This window comes from Balaenoptera borealis (assembly GCF_965194805.1).
Source record: "Balaenoptera borealis genome assembly, chromosome: 16".
Classification (NCBI taxonomy): domain Eukaryota; kingdom Metazoa; phylum Chordata; class Mammalia; order Artiodactyla; family Balaenopteridae; genus Balaenoptera; species Balaenoptera borealis.
This window is the reverse complement of record NC_138872.1, coordinates 71,877,018-71,899,284: the sequence shown is the minus strand read 5'-3', so window position 1 is coordinate 71,899,284 and position 22,267 is coordinate 71,877,018. Positions and strand designations below refer to the sequence as shown.

The 22,267-nt window shown below is 54.6% G+C and overlaps 2 protein-coding genes across 6 annotated transcripts in view; both read right to left on the bottom strand.

Moving 5' to 3' along the window:
• Positions 1–22,267, bottom strand: part of SBK1 (SH3 domain binding kinase 1) — a 51,909-nt gene that overhangs the window by 15,767 nt on the left and 13,875 nt on the right. For 2 of the 5 annotated variants that reach the window (XM_082359677.1, XM_082359676.1), the window contains exons 1-2: positions 7,906–8,786; positions 2,510–2,700 (exon numbers count right to left, since the gene is read on the bottom strand). The exons of 1 other annotated variant lie outside the window; for it this stretch is intronic. The gene's annotated coding sequence lies outside the window, so the exon portion shown is untranslated. Of the gene's footprint in view, positions 1–2,509; positions 2,701–7,905; positions 8,787–22,267 lie in introns of those variants that run through there. 2 more of the 5 variants (XM_082359678.1, XM_082359675.1) reach the window with 2 other exon arrangements.
• LOC309613133 (protein transport protein Sec61 subunit gamma) lies at positions 21,795–22,116 on the bottom strand. The gene has a single exon (XM_082359688.1). The coding sequence runs from the start codon at positions 22,074–22,076 to the stop codon at positions 21,870–21,872; it is 207 nt and encodes a 68-aa protein (XP_082215814.1). The 5' UTR covers positions 22,077–22,116; the 3' UTR covers positions 21,795–21,869.

The window sequence follows — 22,267 nt, the reverse complement described above, 5'->3', positions numbered from 1 at the left end:
AGTGCCCAGTCTGGTTCTCTGCCACTTAACACCTTCTCGGAAGGGTATCCCTGACCCTCATGTTTTTTACCGCAGGGCAGAAATCAGTTCACATGTGGGCTCTCCTATTTGCTGCCAGGGAGTGGGGGGTCCAGAGCTGAGCCCTCTCACCCCAGAAAGAGGCCTGTGAGTTGCTTGGGTAAGCTCTGGCCTCTGCTGCTGGTGCCCAGGGAGCCCTGTCCAGCTCCCCCGCCCATAGTTTTCCAATCTGTGAAATGAGCTATTTCATATCCCTTCATGGGTCACCAAAGTCTCAGTACGCTTTCCCCTGAAAAATGTCCCCAGCCACCACATACACACTTCTACACACAACATCAAGGGGTCAGGGCCCCAGGGAGCCCGTAAGAAAGTCCAGGTAAGTCCTCTCCCTCCCCTTGGTCCTTTGACACAAATACAGACTCTGCCAAACATTCTATTCAGGGTCAAAAGGAAGAGGAGAATATTCTCAAATCTTTTCGTCTTCCCCTCATGGTGCAAATTCTGGCTACATCCCCTCTTGCTGTGTGGCCTAAGCTGTGTGGTCATACACCTGCCTAAGCTTCAGTTTGCCCATCAGTAAAATGGGGTGAGAATGCCTGTTTAACATGATGGGTTTCTGTAAGAATTAAAGGGGCACTTCCTACAGTGCTTGGCACAGAGCAGATGCTCAGGAAGAATCTGCTGGGCAGAGGGGCCTGAGACCTTGGTTCCGTCCTGGACCCTGACAACTCTGCACCGTCTTGAGTGAGGCTGTACTCTCACTGAGTCTTGGTTTTCTATGCTGGACATGGGGGCCATTTTGGCTTTGCTAAATCTTACCCCCAGAACCTGCTTGAGCCAGGAAGGACCTTGGAGATCACGTGGGCCAGCCCCGACATTTCCCAGGTGGGAGACTGAGAGGGGGAGCTGAGACTTTCCCAAGATCAAGCAGCAGAAGCTGGAAACAACATTCTTCCCACTGCCCTCCCCACCAGGGGCAGCCTGGGGTTCCCTGTGCTGCCGGGCTCTGCTTCTGGCTCCAGCCTCTGCCTCAGCCTCCCCTCCCAGCTGGTGCAGTCTGCCCCTTCCCCAGGGCACATCCTCGGTGGTTATTAATAGCTGGTGCTGCCGCCCGCCTGCAGCTGGTGCCCAGTGTTGGGACAGACCCTCCAGCCAGGCCCTGTGGGGAGGTGGGAGCCCTGGGCCTCCTCGTTCCCAGCCTACCTGTGGCAGCCCCTGTGGGTGTGGGAGGAGGCATGAGCCTAGTTGCTGAGTGACGTGGGCAGCCCAGCACTCAGGGGCCTTGGCTGGGTGTCCACCAGTGGACAGGGGCCGGCCAGTGGGGAGATGGCTGGGTGAGCAGAGGCTCCCTGAAGAGATGAGCCCTTCCTTAGCTACGGCCCTCACCTCTCCCCGTTCCCTGAGCCCCTGCTGAAGGATGGAAGCGGGGATGCAGCCTAGCTTAGGAGCCTGGAGCCCAGATTCAGCCACCCCTGGGTGGAACCAGGTCACCACCATGTCTAGCCATGAAACTTTGGGTAAGTCACTTACTTTCTCTGTGCCTCCATTTCCTCATCAGTAAAATAGGGTTAATAATACTTTAAATAGGTTAAAGTATTATTAATAATAGCTGACATTTATGAGCCACCTAAAGTGTAAGTATTTTATACAGATTGACTCATTCAAACCTCATAACCATCTTAGGAGAAGCTGCTATTGCTATTCCCATTATATCCCTCACAGCTCAGGAACCTGAGACTCAGAGAAGGGACGATTAAGTAACGTGTCCAGTGGCACGCAGCTAAGGCGTGGCTTAGAGAGATCTGCCTGGCTCCAGAACATTCAGTAAATATTTGCTGAGCACCTACTATGTGTTTGGATCTGGAATACATTCATGAACCAGACAAACAGCCCTGTCCCCAAGGACCTTATATTCTAATTTGGAGACAGACAATGATAAAGGTAAGTAAGACATGTCAGTCAGAGAGTGAGAAGTCCTAAAGGGAGAAACAAAGCAGGGAGAGCTGAGGAAACGCCGGGGGTGGGGAATAGGATTGTAGATGGTGGGGTGAGGGGGGTCAGGAAAGGCCCCTGAGAAGGCTACAAGCATGTGGAGACTGGATCTTGTAGAAGAGCCCTGCTGCCAGAGGCAAGGTGGGGATGGCAAGGGCTGTGCTTGGTGTGCTCATGGAACAGTGAGGAGGCCGGCATGGCTGTGGAGTGGTGGGTAAGGGGCAAGGGGCCAGAGCGGACTGTAGAGGTAAGGGATGGGGGGGCAGTGCGCAGGGCCTTGGAGGCCATGGCGGGGACCTGCCTTTCACTTGGAAATGCACGCCAGACTCGGGACCTGAGCAAACCCTTCCTGAAGCCAGCCCATGTGCCAGACCCTGAGAGGCCAAAAGACAGCAGGAACCCGACTCCGCTGCACTCGGAGACCCCCAGTCCAGCCCCCAGCAGCATCCCACCACTGTCCTTGAAGGGGCTGAGTGAGGAAGGAATAGGGGAGCCTTACAGACTTCCTTCGAAGATTCCTCTGTGCTGCAGCTCTCAGCTGTCGTGGCCCCAGGTGAGAAGAGGTGTGCGGGCAGTATGTCCAGGAATGCGGCCAGGGCCCAGGTTAGGTTCTGCCGGGTCCTTCTGGCTGGCCGTGGCCTGTGGACTATGTGTGAATGATGGAAGAGCGGGCAGAATCTTCTCCGAATCCTAGATATGGAAGCTTGAGTAAAGACCTTCACCCCGAGCCTCCATTTTTGTTTAAACTGTACAAGTGGGACTACCATTTCTGCTCAGGGCTTCAGGGGACTGATAGTAACAGCAAACCATAGGGGGTACTCGGTGCCATTCATAGCATTCTACAAACCTTCATCACTTAATCCTCACTATGACCCTACAAGGCAAGTACTAGTATCATCCCCTTTTTTGTAGTCGAGGGACCTGAGGCACAGAGAGGCTAAGCACCTTGCCCAAGGTCACACAATGAGTTTAGAGGTTGTGCTTTTGGCCACTAGTTAACTGTTGGCCCCACTCCCTCCCAGAGACACTTGGGGTCAGGGCTGGCAGGTACCCAAGCTCTCGGGATGGGATGATCTCCCCGCAGGACTGTGGGCTCCAGTGCGAGAGTAGGAAGCCTTCCTGCTATGTTGGGGGGCCCAACAGACCAGAAGCTACCCTGGGGCAGGGATTTGTGCAGCTTCTACAGGGCCTGACCAGGAGGAGGACGAGGCGGCTCTGTCCTGTCCAGTCCCCACCCCTGCCCCTCAGGGCCATCCCAACACCCAGAGGCAGCTGGAACATTCTCTGCCTCTCCCAGGACGGGCTAAAGCCACAGGGAAGGAGAGCAGGTGCAGTGGGGAGTCACAGTGGCTGGACCCACTCATTTGCATACCCCTCTGGGGGTGGCAAAAGTATTAAGCAAACACTTAAGTAGCAGGCAGAGCTAAAGGCGCTTTATCATTTAATCCTCCCCACAACTCTAGGAAGGAGCTAGTATTGATAGTATTCCCATTCTACATCAGAAGAAACTGAGGCACGGAGGACACTGCCTCATCCAAGGTCACGCAGCTAGTGAGTGGTCGAGGCAGTCTGATGCCGGTTTCACCCAAACCTTTGGGGGTTCACAGAGCTGGGCTCAAATCCCCACTCTGGGTTAAGGACGTGCTGCTCTCGGTGCTAAATGAGAAAGGATGTCCAGTGGCCGGTGTGGGGCACTTGACACTGAAGAATGCTTCCCTCCAACCCTGATATTACATGGTTCCCTGAATGGGGGCTCAGCGGGGAGTCTGGAGCTGTCCCCTCTCCAGACTGTGGCCAAGCTATATGGTGGGTGGAGGGGAGGATGGGGAGAGGGTGGACAGGAGAGGAGAGGGGGCTCTAACGGGCCCCACCAGGCCTAACGCCACAGCTTCCTGAGACCTGGAAGGGGGACCAAGGGAATAGGGGAGGGAGGGGGTAGTCTGGAGAAGACTAGGTCTGTTGGAGATGCTGGTCCTGGCTCTGGCCAGAGGCCCATCTGCCTGGAGCAGGAAGCCTGGGGACAGAAGCCTGGCAGGCACCTCACCTAGAAAGCAGCTCTGGGCAGGAAGAAGACCTCGACTACGGCTGCCATATGTATGTCCCACCCCTCAGGCTTGACTCTCACCCTACCCCACCCGTAGCAGGGGCAGGTAGGTCCTTAAGCACCACACAGAACTGCTTCTCAAACACCCGCTTCCCCTTTCCTGGGGGCAGCACCAAAAGCCCCCTGGCTCCCCCAGAACAGCTATAGGACGACCAAGAAGACATTATCACCAAGGGTTACTTACCCACTTGCCAATGTGCCCTTTCCAATAGGAGCCAATAGTTTCTGAGCACTTTTCACATGACAGACCCTGTCCTAGGCCCTTTTCATGCTTTAGCTCACTTAATCCCCCTGTTGACCCTGAGGTAGGTATTATCCTTGTTTTCCACATAAGTAAAATGAAGCTCAGAGAGGTTAAGTGACTTGCCCAAGATCACACAGCAGCTAAATGGAATTCAGACCCAGAAGTCCAGAGCCTGTGCTCTCAACTATGGTGCTCTGCTGTCTCCTTTGGCCTCTGGCTGCTGTAGACCTTCATCCAGGAAGATGGCACACTCCCTTCCAGGGCCATGCCCAGTGGCTGGGGCCCAGTGCTGACTCCTGACCCCTGGCTCAGCTACTTAGTATCACCCACTGGTTTCCTTAATGTTTAGGGTATGTCAATATTTTTGCATGACTTCTGCATCTAGGCCTGCACATCTCCTGCCCGACCAAAACTACAGCAGTTTGGACTCAGTCCTAGAAAGTTAGAACAAGGAGGAAGATTATGGCTGAGAGAACCTCTAGTCCAATTCCTCCCTGACACATGGGTAAACTGAGGCCCAGAGGGCAGACCTCCCCCAAGAGTCCTCAGTAAGACCTGGGTCTAGAACCTTGGACTTCTGCTCCCGGGCAAGTAGGACAATTAAAACAGGTTTTTGCTGGCTGAATCCTTCTAATCTAGAGGAGGGGGCACAAGACGGGGCCCAGAGTGGAACGTGGGACCAGGCTGGAGATGCTTCTGGCTGGAGGAGTTCAGGCTCACTTCACCACTTAGCCCTAAAAGCCTCGGAGGGACACTGCTCTGTACCGGTTCTAACTTGGCCATGGGGGAGGCAGGAAAGACCCATGTGTGCAAACACACACAGACAAAGGTCACTCTCTGAGCAAACATTTTCTGGCCTCTATCCTAGGCCTGCAAGACCAGATGCCTACAAGAGGGGCCAGCAGGTCATGGAAATGAGTGAACAGGCCAGGTGGGGCCTGGGTCAAGCTGCAGGGTGATAGCCAATCTAAAGAAGGTTGTCATTCTTTGGTTCTCGCCTGGGCTTATCACAGCATCTGATTTTTCAAGAGGATCCAAAAATCAATATTTGTGTGTGAAACTGTATGTTTGTTTAGCATTGGCAACAAATACAAACATGAGAAAAACACTGTTTGGATCAACAAAATGTGTCTAGCAGTTGTGTTTTACAACATGTGCTACACAATATGCTGGGCTCTGGGTTAGACAAAGCCGATGCAGCAGGGAGGGGGCAGACCTGGTCCCGCCTCCTGGAGATCGGAGATCGGAGTCTGGATGTGGAGACACACTCTCACAGCACATATAGACACGTGCCACCGTCTCCCAGCCACCAACCATCAATCAGTCCAACTCTACTCTCCACTCTGTGCCAGTCCAGGTCAGATCAAAAGGGGAGGTGGAGAGCTGCCCTTGAGTCATCCTATAGTGGGGCTTTTCAGGTCGAGGGAACAGCACATGGCAGAGGGAAGGAGTTGGGGGACACAGACATGAGCCAGAAGTAGAGGCTGGAGAGTGAGGAGCGGGAGCTGACACTCAGGAGGTAGTTTCAGGCCACACTGCAAAGGGCTTTGATGGTGCTTTATTCCAGACTCAACGGGGAGCCTCTGCAGGTTAGCGAGGAAGGAAGATCTTACTCCCTTGTCCCCCTCTGGCCTCTTGATCGTTTTCCCTAGTCACAGTGACTCAAATCTCCACTCTTTAGCCTCTCACTCCACTCCCTTGCTGGTGGGTCATCTGACAAGGCCCTGGGCTCTTGGGAACCCCCTGGGGGAACTGAACTCCTTTAGAGATGGAGAGGACACACCTGGATGCTTCTGCCGCCCAAGGGCGATCCACATCCACCCGACCGGCTGCAGAGTGAGTGGCCCACTGCCGTTATCTCTGGGAGATGCCACATGCTTGCCCAAGGTCACCCAGTCTTCAGGGCAGTTGGCTCCCCCCACAGCCTGGGCTGAGGGGGACTGTCTCAACTGTCCTTGAATTTGAAGGTGGGGCTGCCAGGGCTCTGGCCTGGAGCTCCCCAACCTCTTCTCCGGCTGATCACATCCTACCCCTTAGGTCCATGCCAGCAGCAGGTGGGGGAGGGGGCACTTGGTACTGGGAAGCGGGGAGAAGAGTAAGCTGCTGCCCAGGCTCAGCGCCCCCAAGTCTGCAGCACTATGTGGGCCCCTGGGTGGAGGGTGGGACCAGGCTGGAGACGCAGATCCTGATGAGGGTCAGGTGCTTCAGGAGTGGGGTCAGAACTGGTCAGCTGGGCCTGACCAGACCCACCTCAACTGATCCAACCAAGCACAGCCTGGGCAAATTGAGAACAGCCCAGACATCTGATGAACAGGAAAGATCAGGAAAGGGGATGAAGTGGGAAAAAGGACCTTGACTCCAGGGCCTGGTGCATCACAGACACTAGCAAAAGGTTTGTTGAATGAATAAGTGAACAAAGGAACTCCTGGTGGGGCTACCTGTACTCAGAGTCCTACCTTCTTCAGCATCACTGCTCGCCTGCAGAGGGCTCAGAGAGAGGAGGCTGGTGGAAACGCCAGCAGCCCGGAGTGTGTTCCCTCGGCATGGTCCAGTCCCTTCTTACGATCTCTGATCCAGAATTCCAGGATAAAACATCCCCTGGGCCTCTCATCTTCCCATGAGCTGCAAGGCCTGGGGTTCAGGACCTCACTGAAGGCCAGGCGGGGGTACTGCTTTGTACACCGCCTGTAAAGCTACAGTGAGAACCTAGAATGGTTCCTTGGTTGTCCAGGATACACTGACCCCACCTGAGGTTTGGCCCTGGGTGTTTGGAGGTCAGGAGGAGAAGGGAGGGCCTTGGGTTTGCTGCCCCTGGGGTACATGGGGACAGAAAAGTGCCCTGACCTGAAGTGGCTTCTTCTTCCAGACTTCCTCCCCCCCCCAGAAACCAGAGCCTCACTTTGGAAAGGGCTTGTCCCCTCCCTGTCCTGAAGGGAGCACGAAGCATGGCCTGGGTGAAGACACCCCTTCCCAGCCTGGGTGGGGGGCAGTGAAATCACACAGAAAAGAAGGGAATCCCACCCATTCTCTCAAACACACCCCTTCCCTGTCTCTCGCAGACAAAGACACACACCCAAAGCCCCAGCCATCACCCTAGGGCCACACACTGCAGGCCCCCTCACCTGTGGACACCCCAAATCTTCTCTTCCCGGGGCGGGGGGAACTTCACTTGAGAACTCAGCCTGGCCTTTGAGGGAGGGGTATATACAGTCCAAGTACCAAGGATCCAACGGCTCCAGGGTCACAATTTTGGGGGGTGGACTCCCCACCCTCTTCCCCCTTCTCTGTGGCGCAAGGGTCTCTGCCACCACTCCCCCGCAGGGCCGGGAAGCTGTGCCCAAACCCCAGGGCCAGGGTGTGGGGTGGGGGAAGGGAGAGGAGGAGGGGGCGGCTCCTCCAAGCGAGACACAAAGAGACGTCCTTCAGCCTCGGCTCCATGGCGACGCTGGGGAGGGGGCGGTGCGCACCCAATACTTCCTTCCCCACCTGCAGGGCTAGGGACCTCGGCGGCCACTCACCTGCTGCCCCTCACCTGGACCCGGCTTACCTGGGCTGGGGCCGCGGGGACGCCGCGGCAGGGGGCCTGGGCGCCGTCTCGGTTTTCGTCGTCAGCCCGGCCCGGGGGGCTCAGGGCGCCACAACCATGGGCTGGGATGAGAAGGGCGCCGCGAGGGGCTCAGTCGCCCCAGTCCTGGAGCTTCGAGGGGGGGGTCCCCGAGGCCTCTTGCTGGTGAGGGATAGCTCTTGCTGTCCTCGGGTCCCTAGATTTGGGGTTTCTGTGAGCCGGAATCGGGGAGGGGGGAGAGGTCTAAGACCCCTGATCTAGGGGCGTTCTGAGCTGGGTCTTCGTGTCTTGAGGTGTGGAGTTGTAATGGCCAGGATCTTGAGAAGGGGTCCCCACAATCCCGGACAGGGGGGTCACTGCGTTCTAGGTCTTGTGGGGGCCCAGACTGAAGAGGGGGTGTCTTCGCGGAACCGCAGGGAGGTCGCTGTCTTCTGAATACGGAGGTAGTCTCCGCTTTCCCCCGCTGGGGAATCGCTCTGTGTTGGATCTGGAGGGGCCACCCGCTTTCCTAAGGGTCTCTGGGTCCTGGATGTGGTGGGGGGATCCCCACGCTCCCCGGCTGCGGGGGCTTGCTGAGTCCCGGCCACCGCAGGAGCTGGGAGGAAGCCCCTCAGCCGCTGGGGGGCTCCGTCGCCGCCGCTACGAGCAGCCCGGCCCGGCGGTCCCGGACCCCGGCCTGGTCCGGGCTCTGGCTGCGGCTCCTGCTCGCGCTCCGCCTGGTGCTCGGGCCCCGGCCCCGGCGCCCGCCCGGGCTGCGCTCCATCGCGGCATCGCGGCTCCGCCCTCCGGCCTGCGCGCACCTGCCCGCCTGGCCCGCGGCTCCGCCCTCTGGCTCGCGCGCCGCCGCCCGCCCCTTTGTCCGCCCCGCTTGGCGCGCGCCCTCGCGCACGCGCACTAACCCCGGCGCGCTCTCGCCCTCCCGCCGCGCCCTCCAGCCGCGCGCCGCTGGGCGCAGATTCTCCCCTCGCGGCGAGAGTAGCGCGCGGCGCCCCCACCCCGCCTTCCGGCCGCGCTGGGTCCTAGCGCCCGGGGGCTGCTTCTTTCTCCTCCCATCCCCGTCTTTTCTAGGTCAGAGCCCACAAGGGGGCGAGAACGAGGTTAGAGAGGAGTCGGGGGAGTCTGAGAGGGTCACCTGGTCCAGCCTCCTGGCTCCTGCGGGACCAGACTGCCCCAGACTGTCCCAGTCTGTTCTTGTGGGGCAGAGCCTGTGTCTTTTTCAAGGAGGGAAACATGTAAGCCCTGCAGTCCGATGTAATTCATCCATCCATCCATCCGAGCAGGACGTCAGAGAACTAACTCAGGAAAGTCTACTTAGGAAAGAGGTCGTAAACTGGGGCCTTGAAGGTCATGTCCAGCCCAGGTTGCGTTTTTGACCCCTGTTGTAAACAGGTAGTGGCTAGTCATGGGATGCAGCTGGGATTCACAGTGCTCACCAGATAGAAGGGAAGAAAGGGGATTCCAGGCAGCGTCATGTGCAAAGGCACTACCCAGGTATGAAGGACTATTGTCTGTTTGGTAACTGGATATTGTGACCTGGAAGGAAGTGGGGTGGATGAGGATGGAGATGAGATGGGGGCAGCTCAGCCTCCCAGGCCCTATTTTCCTTTTTCTCAGCCTCACCCACGCTGTTTCCCTGAAGAGAAAGCCCCTAACACCCCCTGCACCTTCCCTATTTGTCCACCCAGCACACTCTTCCCAACCACTGCCCGCACCCCCCGGCGCACCCCGACTGTTTCTAGAAGTTTTAGAGCCAGGGATTGCAAACTCAAGTACTTATAGGTAACATAAATTAGTGACTGGGGTCAGGTGTAACGTGATAGGGAATGGTGGAGATGAAGCAAACAAGCATCATGGACCCTGGGTGGACAGATGATTTTTCAAGCAGGAAATCCATATTCTAACATACAATTGTCCAACTTTTAAATGTTTGAAACTAATTCCCCAAATTCAGAAATACCGAATGGGCGAAATGAAACATTCTCTTGGGCCAAATCTGGCCCATGGGCCATTGGTTTGCAACCTCTGCTGGGGAGAATATTGCCTTACTTCCTAAATTGTCTCCCTCCAGCCTCTATCAAAACTTTAAAAAAAAAAATCCAAGTCTATGTGATCGTCAGCTCCGTAAAGTACAAAGTAGATTGGATTGCTCCCCTACATAAAATTGTCAATAACTCCGTTACCACCAGGGTAAAATTCTAACCTTATCCGGGCATTCCAAGCCCTTAGCCTTTGGGGCCTCCTACCTTTCCCCTGCTGAGGCCCCCTCTTCTCCATTCAGCCTTGACCTCAGCCGGTATTCCTAGAATATCTGCTCTCTTGTACCTCTGTGCCTTTATACATTTTGTTTTCTCTGCCTCGACCATCTTTCCCCTCTTCTTTGTACTCCAAACAGCTTTCCTCCAAGATACCTCCTCTATGTCTGTCTACCTTTCCTCTCTCCTCCCTGTCCTGCCAATGTTCCCGAGTTTCAAATTTCATTCGGTGTTCTGATCCTCTCCAAGTAAGGCCTTATTGTCCCAAACAAATGAATGGAGGGGTTTGAGTTATTGGGCAGGTAGTAGAGGGAGACTAGAGAAAGAGGGAAGGGAATATCTTCCTTCGTCTAACAAATGAGTCCCAGAACATTAGCATTTAGAGAGCAGTTCCTCTTTTTACAGGTGGGGAAACTGAGGCCTAGAGAGGAGCAGAGGTAGAATCAGGCCTTGAAATGCTCCCAGCTATGGTTATCAAGGGTAGTGCTGTTCAAGGCCACTTTCCGCAGGAGCCTTCCCTGATTCTTCAACTGGGGATTTGATTCCCACCCCTGTGATTAGTAAAGCTTTGCCAAAATGCACTGTGGGTAATCAACACCCCCCTCCAGCTCTGTAGGGAGAGAAGTCTTGGTCCCCAAAGGGGGCACACTCTTACCAGGGGACACAGCAAGGGTCCCATTAAAATTTAAGCTATGGCTGCTTGCCAGAGTACTCTGGACTCCATGTGTTCTGGGACCAGCAGGCAAGAAGAGGAGTCACTGTCCTGGCAGCAGTAACTGACCCTCATTAGTTATTAGAAGTTACTAGAAGTACCCTGATCAGTTACTAGAATAAGGCAGGGCTGCTTTTACAAAGTGGGAGCAGGGAGAAATACACGTGGAACCCAGTGATCCATTGAAGTGATCCATTGGTTATGATAACCAAGAGTTTAGACCCCTCAGGACTGAAGGGTTGGGTCACACCACCCAGTGACCCATCAAGACCTGCCAATGTGACAGTTGAGGGTGTGGATAATTGAGAATGGATGGTGGAAGGGGGACGGGATGAGTACCAGTTATGTCCCCGAGATCAAGTGCAGCAGAGGGGAGGGGAGCTGTAGTTGGTTCCACTAATCTCCCTCTTCAAAGTTTCCCCTTAGAAAGAGAGGCTCATGGCATCCACAGAAGAGCCGTGCGGCGCAAGGGGTGGGATGTGGCAGCCCTGAGAATGCACCACCCAGATCTCTGACTGCAGGGATGGTGACTCTGAGGGCAGCAGCTGTGGAGTCTGCAGGGTTCACAGAGAAGTCTCCTTTGCTTCCCTCCAGCCCATCCCAGCCAAAGACTGAGCGCAGCAGAGACTCTAAGGCACCCAGTTCCTGGGAGATACAGGGCTTCTCTGATGGGCAACTTGAGATCAAGGACTCTCCATTGGATTTGTCGGAACTTTCTTAACATTGCACTGCAGTCTAAGACTCTTCCTATCCCACCTTCCTTCCTTCCTTTCCCTTTTCCAAATATTGGCTCTATTGCAGTCTGACAGTTCTCCCAGCCTCCTCTGGCTCCTTCCTTATGTTCCCGCCCAAGCATTTTCCCCAATAAATCGCTTGCATATCTGACCCCGTCTTGGCCCACTTCTTGGAGGACTGAACCAATATAATGTATCCGAAGAGAGGAACTAAAGCAGCTGTTTGTAATGCTGCAGCCCTTTTTCCTTGACACCCAGAGATAATCCACTCTGGCCAGCTCAAATTTTGCACCCACAGCAAATGCTGCCTTTGCAAGAGAGGGTTTTGATGGGTGTCATTTGGATAGCAGAACACAAACGTAAAACTTAACTGTCACCTCCATAGCGACACAGGAGGAACACTGGAAAACAGAGACCTCCACTGAGATTTCCTCTGCCCACACCCCTCTCCAAGGCTGACATGTCCTCATGGTCTTGGACAGTCAGTTGCTGCTCCCTGCACAGGGAAGCATGTGAGACCTGGAACCACACGACTTTTGATGATTTTGCACTTTTCCCTTGGCTGCATTTTATATTCATTGATGTGTCAGAAATTTCTGTTACTGTTGGGGGAAACAGGGAAGGAATTGAAATAGAGTCCCTGTCCTCTAGAATCTACATAATGTTTCAAACTATATGAGTGTGGGTACCTCTACCAGCTGTACTGAAAGGGCTCTGCTGAGACATTGTCTCGGCCGTGTTGATCATCTCCATCAATGGAACAATGATGGCCTTTGGGGATTTTCCCCAGTGTACTCTATGTTCTATGATGGTCCTTATTGCATTTGGCCCCAGTCATGACCGGGAGAAGATGTTCCTGGCTTGTTGGTCTGTATTATGATGGTCTTGTACAGGAATAATTTCCTCCCCCGGAGGGCCACCATCATGCCCAGGACACTGCTGCTGGTGACTGGCTCATGCAGCATGATCAGGGGCCCTGGTGGCATTGGTGACTGAGTAGCTCAGAGAGCTGATCAGGCTTAGGATGCTGAAGACAATGCCATTTTGGGCAAAGGTACAGAAGCTGCTCACAGCCAGGAGCGGGAGCATTCAGGGCCGCTGGGAGACACAGGTCAAGTTGTAGCTGATAAGGAAAACCAAGAATCCACCTGAACCCACGATGGATCAGAAAGAAGACAGCGGGGCAGCCCCAGCTGTATGGCAGCTGGAGGCGATGGATCTTTGAATCTCTCAACACCTTTTTAGAGAATATATTCTGAAGTGAGAAACACAGTGTTCTAGCAAGAGTCCTGATGGGCTCTCCACCTCCCGGGTCGAAATACAACTCTGTGACCACGGCCAGCAGGATGCCACTGATGATGGGAAGTACAGAGTGATGGTAGTGCAGAGAGGAAAGAACCCTCTTCTTTATGACACCTCAGAGCTGCTGAGTTGTACTTGGAGCTGCTTTGAAGGGAATTCTGTCCCTTGCAGCTGAAAGCGTGCCAACTGATTTGAGAAGACTAACTGTGGTGGCCCTTGGGGATGGAATCCAGGAAATGGGACTGGGGCGGGGACAGATCATGGGAATTCACCTTTATCTGTCATGTTTTATTATTTCTTTATTGAAAACATCTGACACAAATATACTATGTTAACATTGATTCTAGTTGTGGATATGCACAGGGTTACACTTTTCTCTATTTTTTTTTAACTTTTTTTTCAAAATAATTAAAAATTAATCAGTGGGAGTGTTTTTAAATGGGATCTTGAAAAAAGAGAGGAAAAAATAATTTTTTCACTGTAAAGCCAGGTCTAAGAACTATCTGAAATGATCTCATCTCTCGCTCTCTGAGGAACATGGGAATGAGTAGTACATTTGGCTCCCTGGCCCCCTGCCACCTGTACCGACTGCTCATGGCGGATCTGAACGCCTGTGTTCCTTAGGGCTGGATGTGGCCGTTTCTCTGGGACATAGTGGAGTGAGGGTCTGCTAGGTCTCTGCCCCTCCCCCACCATGCTTACTGCAGGGACCTGGGAGCATCTTCAGAACAGAGGCTACTCAGAGCCCCATCAGTCTCTGCTCCTTCCTCGGGGATGGGTCACCAAAGCCAGCCCCAGGAATGTAATAGACATTTGGAAGGAAGAAAGTGCTGTCTCGTACACATCCCTGGAGGGCTGGCTTTAATGATGTCCTAGTTTGGGTTTCCCAGAAACAGACCCTGAGACAGGGATTCGAGATCAGGTGGGTTTTTTTTGGCAGGTGATCCCAGGAAGCGGGGTAGAGAAAAGAGACAGGAAGGCAGTGACAAATCACCACTGCAGGCAACTGGAGGTGAACACACTGGAACACTCTCAGAGACTGTGTAGAACATGCACGGCCATACACTGAACATGTATGATATCCCAGCTCCTGTCGGTCACTGGTGAGAGCTGCTGGGCAGGGGTGCAGGCCGTGCTGTGGATGTGGGCAGAGCAGGCTGGAACAGGGAAGGCCCTCAGGAAGAGGGGCCAGGATGCTGGCAAATAGAAGTTGGGAAGGGGCCCAGGGAGATCTGGGTGGGGAACGGACAGTGTCTGCCACAAATAACCAGCACTTAGAACAGGGCCCTGGGGCTGGCTTGATGCCCATCTATTCCAAGTAGAGTGGAATTCTGTTACACAGCATCATCTGTCCCCTATTTTTAGCAACAGAACCCCAATTTTCCTTTGGGGACCCACATTCCTTGATGTACCCTTCCCTACTCATTAGGGCTTCTGAAAGTGGGGCTCACCTGTTCAGCTCTAGGGGTGGGCTTGTGACCCAGCTCCCGCCAATCAGCATATACCAGTCCCCTGGCCACACTGATTGTTTCTGAGATGTGTCTGTGCCCCATGCCAGGCTGATACAATAGAACTCTCTTTCCATTGCACCAAAAGAGGGTGGGATGTAAGCCTGGAATTGCTCCCACAAGGGAGAACCTCCCAGAGGAAGAGGCTGACCTAGCAGAGAGCAGAGCCAAGAGATGGAGAGTGTCAGAATCCCAGTGCCATCATTTGAGCCCCTGGATCTAGCCATACCTGAAGACCCTGGACTTTTCAGTCGTGTAACCCCAAAATCCCTTTTGTGCTTAAGTCAGTTTGAATTGGGTCTCTGTCACTTACAACCCCAGGCTCTTTACACTATGTGTAAATGGGGGTTTCTAAAGTGTTTAAGAATGCAGGAGTAACTCTGTCCCCCATAATCACTATTTCCTCGGCATCCCAGGCTGTCTGAGGAGATTCTCAGAGGGAGCTCAGTGTGTCCAGGAGTTTGGAATCCTTGGAGTCCAGCTCCTGCCCCCTTAGGGTGGTTGTTCTTGGGGCCACGTGAAGAGCTGGGGGGATCATAGCTGAGCAGGCGGGGTGGATGCCTGGGCTGCCAGGTGGGGCCCCTTTCCCTCTAAGCATCAGGAACCTCTGTGTTCCTGGCCAAGGCACGCAGGCGTGCATTCACGCATTCACATTTATTCACTGGCACCTGCTGTATAAGGGCACCAGGATAAAAGGGTGGGCTAAACAGACAATCCTTGCCTTCAGGAGCTTCCAGTCTAGTGCGGGAGACCCTATACTAATTACACCAATAAACGTCAGATTCTGAGCTAAGTAGTTCCGGGCCCCATCTCACTCCCTCCTGCTCCTTGCTGATTGGCCATCTCTCCCCTGGAGCCCACTCAGCAGCTCAGACACAATTTTTCTCCTTCCCACATTTGGGATCTTGTACTCCTCAACCTGGAAGCCCCACCTCCTGTCTAACCTGCATCCTGCCTGCTGCTGGTGCAGCCCACTTTCTTTACTTTGGTCTCAGGGGAGATGAAGGCCGTTGAACACCTTTTCATGTCACCTCGCTTCTCAGGTATGAGGCTCTAGACATTTATGAGGCAACTAGGAAGTGCCAGGTGCTTCCACAAGGCTAGACCTTCCCCCAGATGGGGAAACTAGGGCACAGAGCATGGGGGTCCTGCACTAACAAGGTCAGCCTCTCCCACCCCCTGGAGTAGGAACAGGACGCCCTCTCCTGTGCCCTTCTTGCTCCTTGTCCCTTTAATCTCTCCCAGGCCAGGGGTACCTCCCAGTTGGCAGCCTCTGGTTGCAATTCCCAGGCCCACTCTACTGCTGGCCTCCGGGTGGGGGCGGGTTTTGTCTCCCTGACACCTAGGGGCGGCACCCTCCCCTCCCCTCCTCCAGCCCCTCCTCCGCAGGGAGACTTTGTCCACACCACCCACTTATTTGACAAACACAGATTGGTGCCAGATTTTAACCATTTGACACATATGAACTCGTTTAAATTTCACAACAACTTTACGGTGCGGGCACGCTATCATTTTGTACCTGAGACACAGGGAGGTGAGGAGATGCCAAGGGTGACACACTGGTTGGGGCTTGAACCCAGGCAGGCTCCGGAGACCAGGCCCCGAACCACTCCGGTGCCCGGCCCATCCAGCCCCACCATCCTCACCTCCTCTCACCTGATCCCTCTATCTCAGTTCCATCCCTCTCCCTACCCACCTCCCTCTCTCAGTTTCCACTCCTTTGCCCATGAGCTTCTGCCCGGGAGGGGCTCTGCGCTGGGCCCCCGGACTGGAGGGAGGGACACAGGGTGGAGGCCTGGGCGCTGGAGGGACCTAGCACCACCCCCATCCATTCCCAGCCCGGTGGAGGCTTGGCTGAGCCAGGGGCCTGGAGGAGGTGGGCAGGGTGCAGCGGGAGGGGGCTGGGTGGAACCGGGCCTGCAAGCCCTAATTAAGTCAGTTAATTAGGTGGGGAGGAGAAGCCTGTGGGAGTTAATGAGCTTGGCTAATTAAGTGGATCCTGGAGAATGGCTCAAATCCTAGTGGCTTGGGAGGAGAGATGGAGGCTTAGGCAGGACAGAGGGAGGGGGGATAAAGTGCCCGGCACCTCCCCACCGTCACCAGGTCTGCAGCCGCCGCGGGGCTCTGAGGCCACTGAGGCCACTATCGAGACCTGCAGTGACCATCAGGGTCGGCAGCCACCCCCAGGGTCTGGCCTGAAGTTACCATCAGGGTGTGGTGCCCTCACCAGGGCCACGTATGCTATGGATGCTTGGGTTGAAGTCACCATGGAGGCCTGATCCCCTGTCACCCACCCCTCAGGGCTGAAAGCTATATCACCCTTTGAACTTTTGGGGGATGGAGGCAGAAAATGAGCCCTGACCCAGGGACCCTGCAAAGCAGCCACGACAATCCCTGTGACGGGCTGGGAACCATGACCGCCACCCTCACATTCCCCCAGGCTTAAGTTGGCAAAGCACTCGCTGTCGTTGCCAGAGGGAAACCTGCAGGGCTCTCGTCCCAGCTCACAGATGTGGCAGCTGCGGCCAGGAGGGAGGGATGTGCCCTGGCACATCCGCAGCCCACGGCTCACGGAGCGGACGCGAGGCAGGTGGTGGGCGGCAGGGGAATGTTCTCTTCCAAGCCTGTCACCTGGGAGGCCAGCAGCTGGCCCAGGAGCCTGGGGGCTTTCTCCTGCTGGGCTCTGTTTCCCTCTAATCATGGGGTCTTGAGTAACAACAACGACAGCACCCGTGGCTGGAGCAGGTACCACGTGCGAGGTGTGTGTCCTTGACACCAGGGCCAGCTACAGATTGTGGGGCTTCTTGTTCAGAAAGCAGAAGAGAAGCTCTTCCTTCCTACCCAAGCCTCTCTCTCCGCCTGCCACTGTGTTTTGTGTTTGCTATTTAGTGTCATGCTGCCTTGGGCACGGGGATACCCCTGGGGCCAGTGCAGGCCCTCATGGGTGCCTGGGGCCACCTTGATGCACACCTGACATGGAACCCTCCTGCACCCAGGCTGCTGCCAGACGAAGGATAGCAGCCTTGACTGGCTGGGGGCAAGGAGTGGGTGGCCAAAACGCCAGGGGTTGTGGGAAGGGAGGTGGGATCGCTCACAGTGCGTGCACCGTAGTTAATCAGACTTCATTACACTTCAAAGATGAAATGGTTAAGAATTGCAAGATGCTGGGAAGTCCCTGGCAGTCCAGTGGTTAGGACTCTGTGCTTTCACTGCTGAGGGCAAGGGTTTGATCCCTGGTTGAGGAACTAAGATCCCACAAGCCACGCAGCGCAGCTAAAAAATGAAAAAAAAAAAAAAAATCGCAAGATGCCAAACACAGAGCACTATAGCCCAAGTTTGGGGCCCTGAATAGTGCACACTGACTGAGTCCTCACAGACACTCTGCTTACTTGGTACCATTGCTGCCCTCATTTCACATATTTGTTCATTCATTCATTCACTTACCAAATATTGGGTTGGCCAAAAAGTTCGTTCGGGTTCTTCCCTAAGATGTTATGAAAAACCTGAACGAAATTTTTGGCCAACCCAATATTATCGCATGTCTCCTTCCTGCCAAGCACCATTTGCAATGAACAAAACCGAGAAAAATCCCTGCCCTTGTCCATTGTAGTGAGGGGAGAAGACAAAAAACAAGAATACACGAGTAAACGATTATGCTTCAAGGGATTAGCGGGAGGGAAGAAGTAAAGCAGGGAGGGGACAGGGCATACAGGGAGGTCCTCACAGAGACGGTTACATTTGAGCAGAAACTTGAAAGGAGGTGAAGGAGGGAGGGAGCCATGCAGATGTGGAGGCAGGTGGGCAGGTACAGTGGGCGGGCAGAGGAAACAGCCAGTGCAAAGGCCCTGAGGCCAAAGTGTGTGCTTGGGATGCTCAGGAACAACGAGGAGGCTGATGGAGCAAGGGAGGAGACGAGAGGTGATGGGGAGAGTTTGTTCAGGGCCATTGTAAGCCTTTGCCTTTGACTCTGAGTGGGGTGGGAGTCCTTGGAGGGTTTTGAGCAGAGGAGGGAGGAGGCGGGTTGTAGGTTTTAACAGCCTCCCTCTGGCTGCTGTGGGGAAGACAGACTGTGGGGGAATGGAAGTGAGGAGGCTCCGGTACCCAGCCAGGCGAGAGAAGATAGCAACAGACCAGGCAGTAGGAACAGAGGTGGTGAGAAGTGGCAGGATCTGCTGACCGATTGGCCAATGGGGCGGTCTGTGTGTGTGTGTGTGTGTGTGTGTGTGTGTGTGTGTGTGTAGAGTGCCCTTGGCCCCTGGACCGTGAAATTCCACGAACAGCTGAGGACACTAAGCAGCTCTCTGTCCCCCAAGATTCCTTGCCCCTGAGGGTCTGCTCTCATTTCCGGGGCCCCCACGCCTCTACCTCTGCATCTCTGCCTGCCTTGGGCCAGCGGCTACAACAACGACATGTTACATGAACCCTCTTAGGCACAGTTCCCCCTTCTTGGGGTCGCAGACTGAGATGCTCATGGGAGCCAGGGAGGGACTGTGAATGGGGTGCACGGCCTGGGTGGGGACAGTGGTGAGCCGGAGAGCCCTGGCCCATCTGAGTGGTGGCCTCCCCTCCCCTGTGGCCCACTGCTGTCATGTGGGAATGTGAACTCAGGTTTGCAGAGCTTCCAATTTTTCAGGAGAAGTTGGAAATCTGCATCCTAAGGTGTAATGCCCTGATTTTTAAAATATTGGCAAATCATTTTAAAAAAGTCAGGCAGGCTATACCCCTCTGTGGGACCAAGGATAGGACAGAGGGGCTGCTTCTGTGGGCCTTTTACCCACTGCAACCTCCACACCGGGGGTCTCGGCAAACCTGGAAATGCAGACATCCCCTGGGGTGTGGCCTCATAGGTCAGCTCTTGGCTGGTTTGGGCAGGAGCCAGGAAGGAGCGGGGGCAGTTAGGAGAATGGCTGGGATGGAGCACCCACGCTGAGCCCTTGGGCACCAGGCATCCCATGGGCTCCAGGGATGATGTGGTTGCCAAGCAAGGGCAGCTGCTGGTCCCCTGGGCACCCGGAGGAGCAGGGGAAGGTCTGGGGTAAGAAGGACGAGACCATGGCCAGGAACAAGCCACAGGGTGAGGTTTGCTGCAAAACAAAAGAATCAGCAAGACTGAGCAGGAAAGGGAGGAGCCCAGGCGTGTCCCTGGCCTAGAGGCCACCCCCAACCCAGCCTCTGCTTCCTCCCACTCCGTTTCTCACACTGGATGGATCTGGGCTGGGCAGGGCTGAGGGGCTGCAAGAGAAGCAGAGAGATACAGAGGCGGGGGCAAAACCTCCTCCACCGTCAGGTCGTGTTAGCCATTCCCCAGTGTGGCGCAGCGCTTCACCCACGTGACCTCCTTCATCCTCCGAACCCTCTCAGGTTAGAACTAACGCTGTGCCCACTGTACCGCGGACGAAACCGGGTCACAGAGTGGTCGCCTAACTGGCCAAGATCACACAGCCTAGAAGTAGTGGGACCTGGAGTGAAACCCAGGGCTACGTGGCTGCAGAATCTTAACTTTGAACACAGAAACTGTCCGAAAAAGAGGCCGAAGCCTCACCACTGGAACCTGCTGGGCCGACCCCGCAATGTGCGGGCGCGGTGCTCCCTCTAGTGGCCGGTCTGCAACAGTGCAGGACAGAAGACGGGCTAACGGGGCGCTGGCCTTGCTCGGTCCGCTCTCTCGGTCTCTGTCTCACACACATGCACGCACGCGCGCGCACACGCATATTTACTATCTGGTTCTCTAGGGGAAGACCACAACATCTCCATCTTCTCATCTACAACCCAGGACATGCGGCCCCTACCCAACTGCCCCTTTCCCTGGTCAGGCTCCACTTGCAATGCAAGCCCCAAGGAACTTTCTGGTTGCTCCCCTGTGTCTCTTTCTTTCTGTCAGAGCCTGGGTCTCCTTGACCACACCCGTGGTTCTCAAACTCTGCTGCACATTATAATCTACTGGGGAACTTTCAAAAGTCCTGATGCGCAGGCCACACCACCATCATTAGAGGGGAGGACAGAGGAGATATCAGGCAGTCTGCAGCACGCCTCTTGGTTCTCTGGCCTTTTCTGTCACCTTAACTCTCTCTGCTCCCTTCAACCTCTGAGGCTCACACCCCAAGCCTTGTAATTACCGCCCCCCCCACCCCGCTCTGAGATCTGTTTTGATCGTCTCCCTGTTTCCCCCTTCCATCCTCTTCATCTGGTACCCAGAAACAACAGCTCTTTGATCTCACCGAGGCCACCAGCCCACTGTCCCCATCACTTTCTCACTGCCCATCAGTCTCCTTCTGCCACGACTGTCCACTGTGCCCTGTTTGGGCTCCGCACACCATCACCATGGCCGCTCCCTGGAAACCACCCCCCACTGCTGGGCCCAACTTTCCTGTTGGAGTACCTGCCTGGCAAAATGCCAGCTATCACCTGCTCTCTGCCTGCACTGCACAAGCTAGCACTGGTCTGAGGGTCCCACACCTGGCTGGGAGTGTCCCTTCATGGTCTCAAAGGGGCACTCACTGCTGCCCTACAACCCAAGTATGCCTGTCAGTTGCTTTTCCCCACTCTCTCTGAGCAGTGATTCTCAAACTTTAATTTGCTTGTGCATCTCCTAGGGATCTTGGGGAGGCCTGAGATTCTGCACATCTAACCAGCCCCCAGGGGGTGCTGTTGCTGCTGGTCTATGCACCCCACTCTGAATGGCAAGGTCTTCCCACCTTCTCTTCTCTCCTCAAACCGTGGCTGCCACTTCATTGAGAAAACAGATGGACCAGATGCAGTTTTATTGGCTCCCACCATCAAATCACAAACCCACCTAGCTCCTCACTCCTCACTTCTTCTAAAGCCTTCAGTGGGGGGTGGCCCTTCTCCTTCTGAGGCCAACCCCTCCCTTGGGCCCTGGATTCTTCAGGACATCCCCCCTCCCTTCCCCCTCCTCCTTTCTCCAGGATCGTCCCCCCAGCTTGCGGACTCTGGTGTCTCCTCCACCACACATCTCCATGCATTTCTTTTGTTGTTGTTGTTAATAAATGTATTTATTTTATTTATTTATGTTTGGCTGCGTTGGGTCTTCGTTCCTGTGTGCGGGCTTTCTCTAGTTGCGGCGAGCAGGGACCACTCTGTGTTGCAATGCGTGGGCTTCTCATTGCGGTGGCTTCTCTTGTTGCGGAGCACGGGCTCTAGGCGTGCGGGCTCAGTAGTTGTGGCGCATGGGCTTAGTTGCTCCGTGGCATGTGGGATCTTCCCAGCCCAGGGGTCAAACCCGTGTCCCCTGCATTGGCAGGCAGATTCTTTTTTTTTTTTTTTGAAATTATTTTAATTTACAAATAGAAAACATCTTGGAAGAAAAAAAATGAAAGAAAAACACAAAATATATAGGGAAATATTCACTCCATGAGCGTCTCAAATCCTCACTTGTTCACCAATCCCCAAGATGAAAAACACTTTTCTAAAAAGGTACTCAGCCACCAACAATGATGTTATTAATAGGAATATGGATCAATTTCACAAAAAAGCCAATGAATCCCATTATAGCAAATCCTATTGCTGTTGCCATGGCAATCTTCTGGAATTCTTTTCTATCAGGTTTGGTGCATCTTTTAACCAGCCGAATCGAGTCCTTCACAAACTGCCGACTTGGCTCAACGAACTGCATTACCTGATCCATGATGTCTGCCGTCCGCTCGCAAGCCAAAGACTGGCAGGCGGATTCTTAACCACTGCGCCACCAGGGAAGTCCTCCATCTATTTCTATCAAGAAACACAGGCATTTCCTGCTCCCATTTCCCACTTCTTAAGGACAACCGTTTCCACTCTTTTAGTTGATTATTAGTAATTTTCACCCCTGTGTTTCCTACA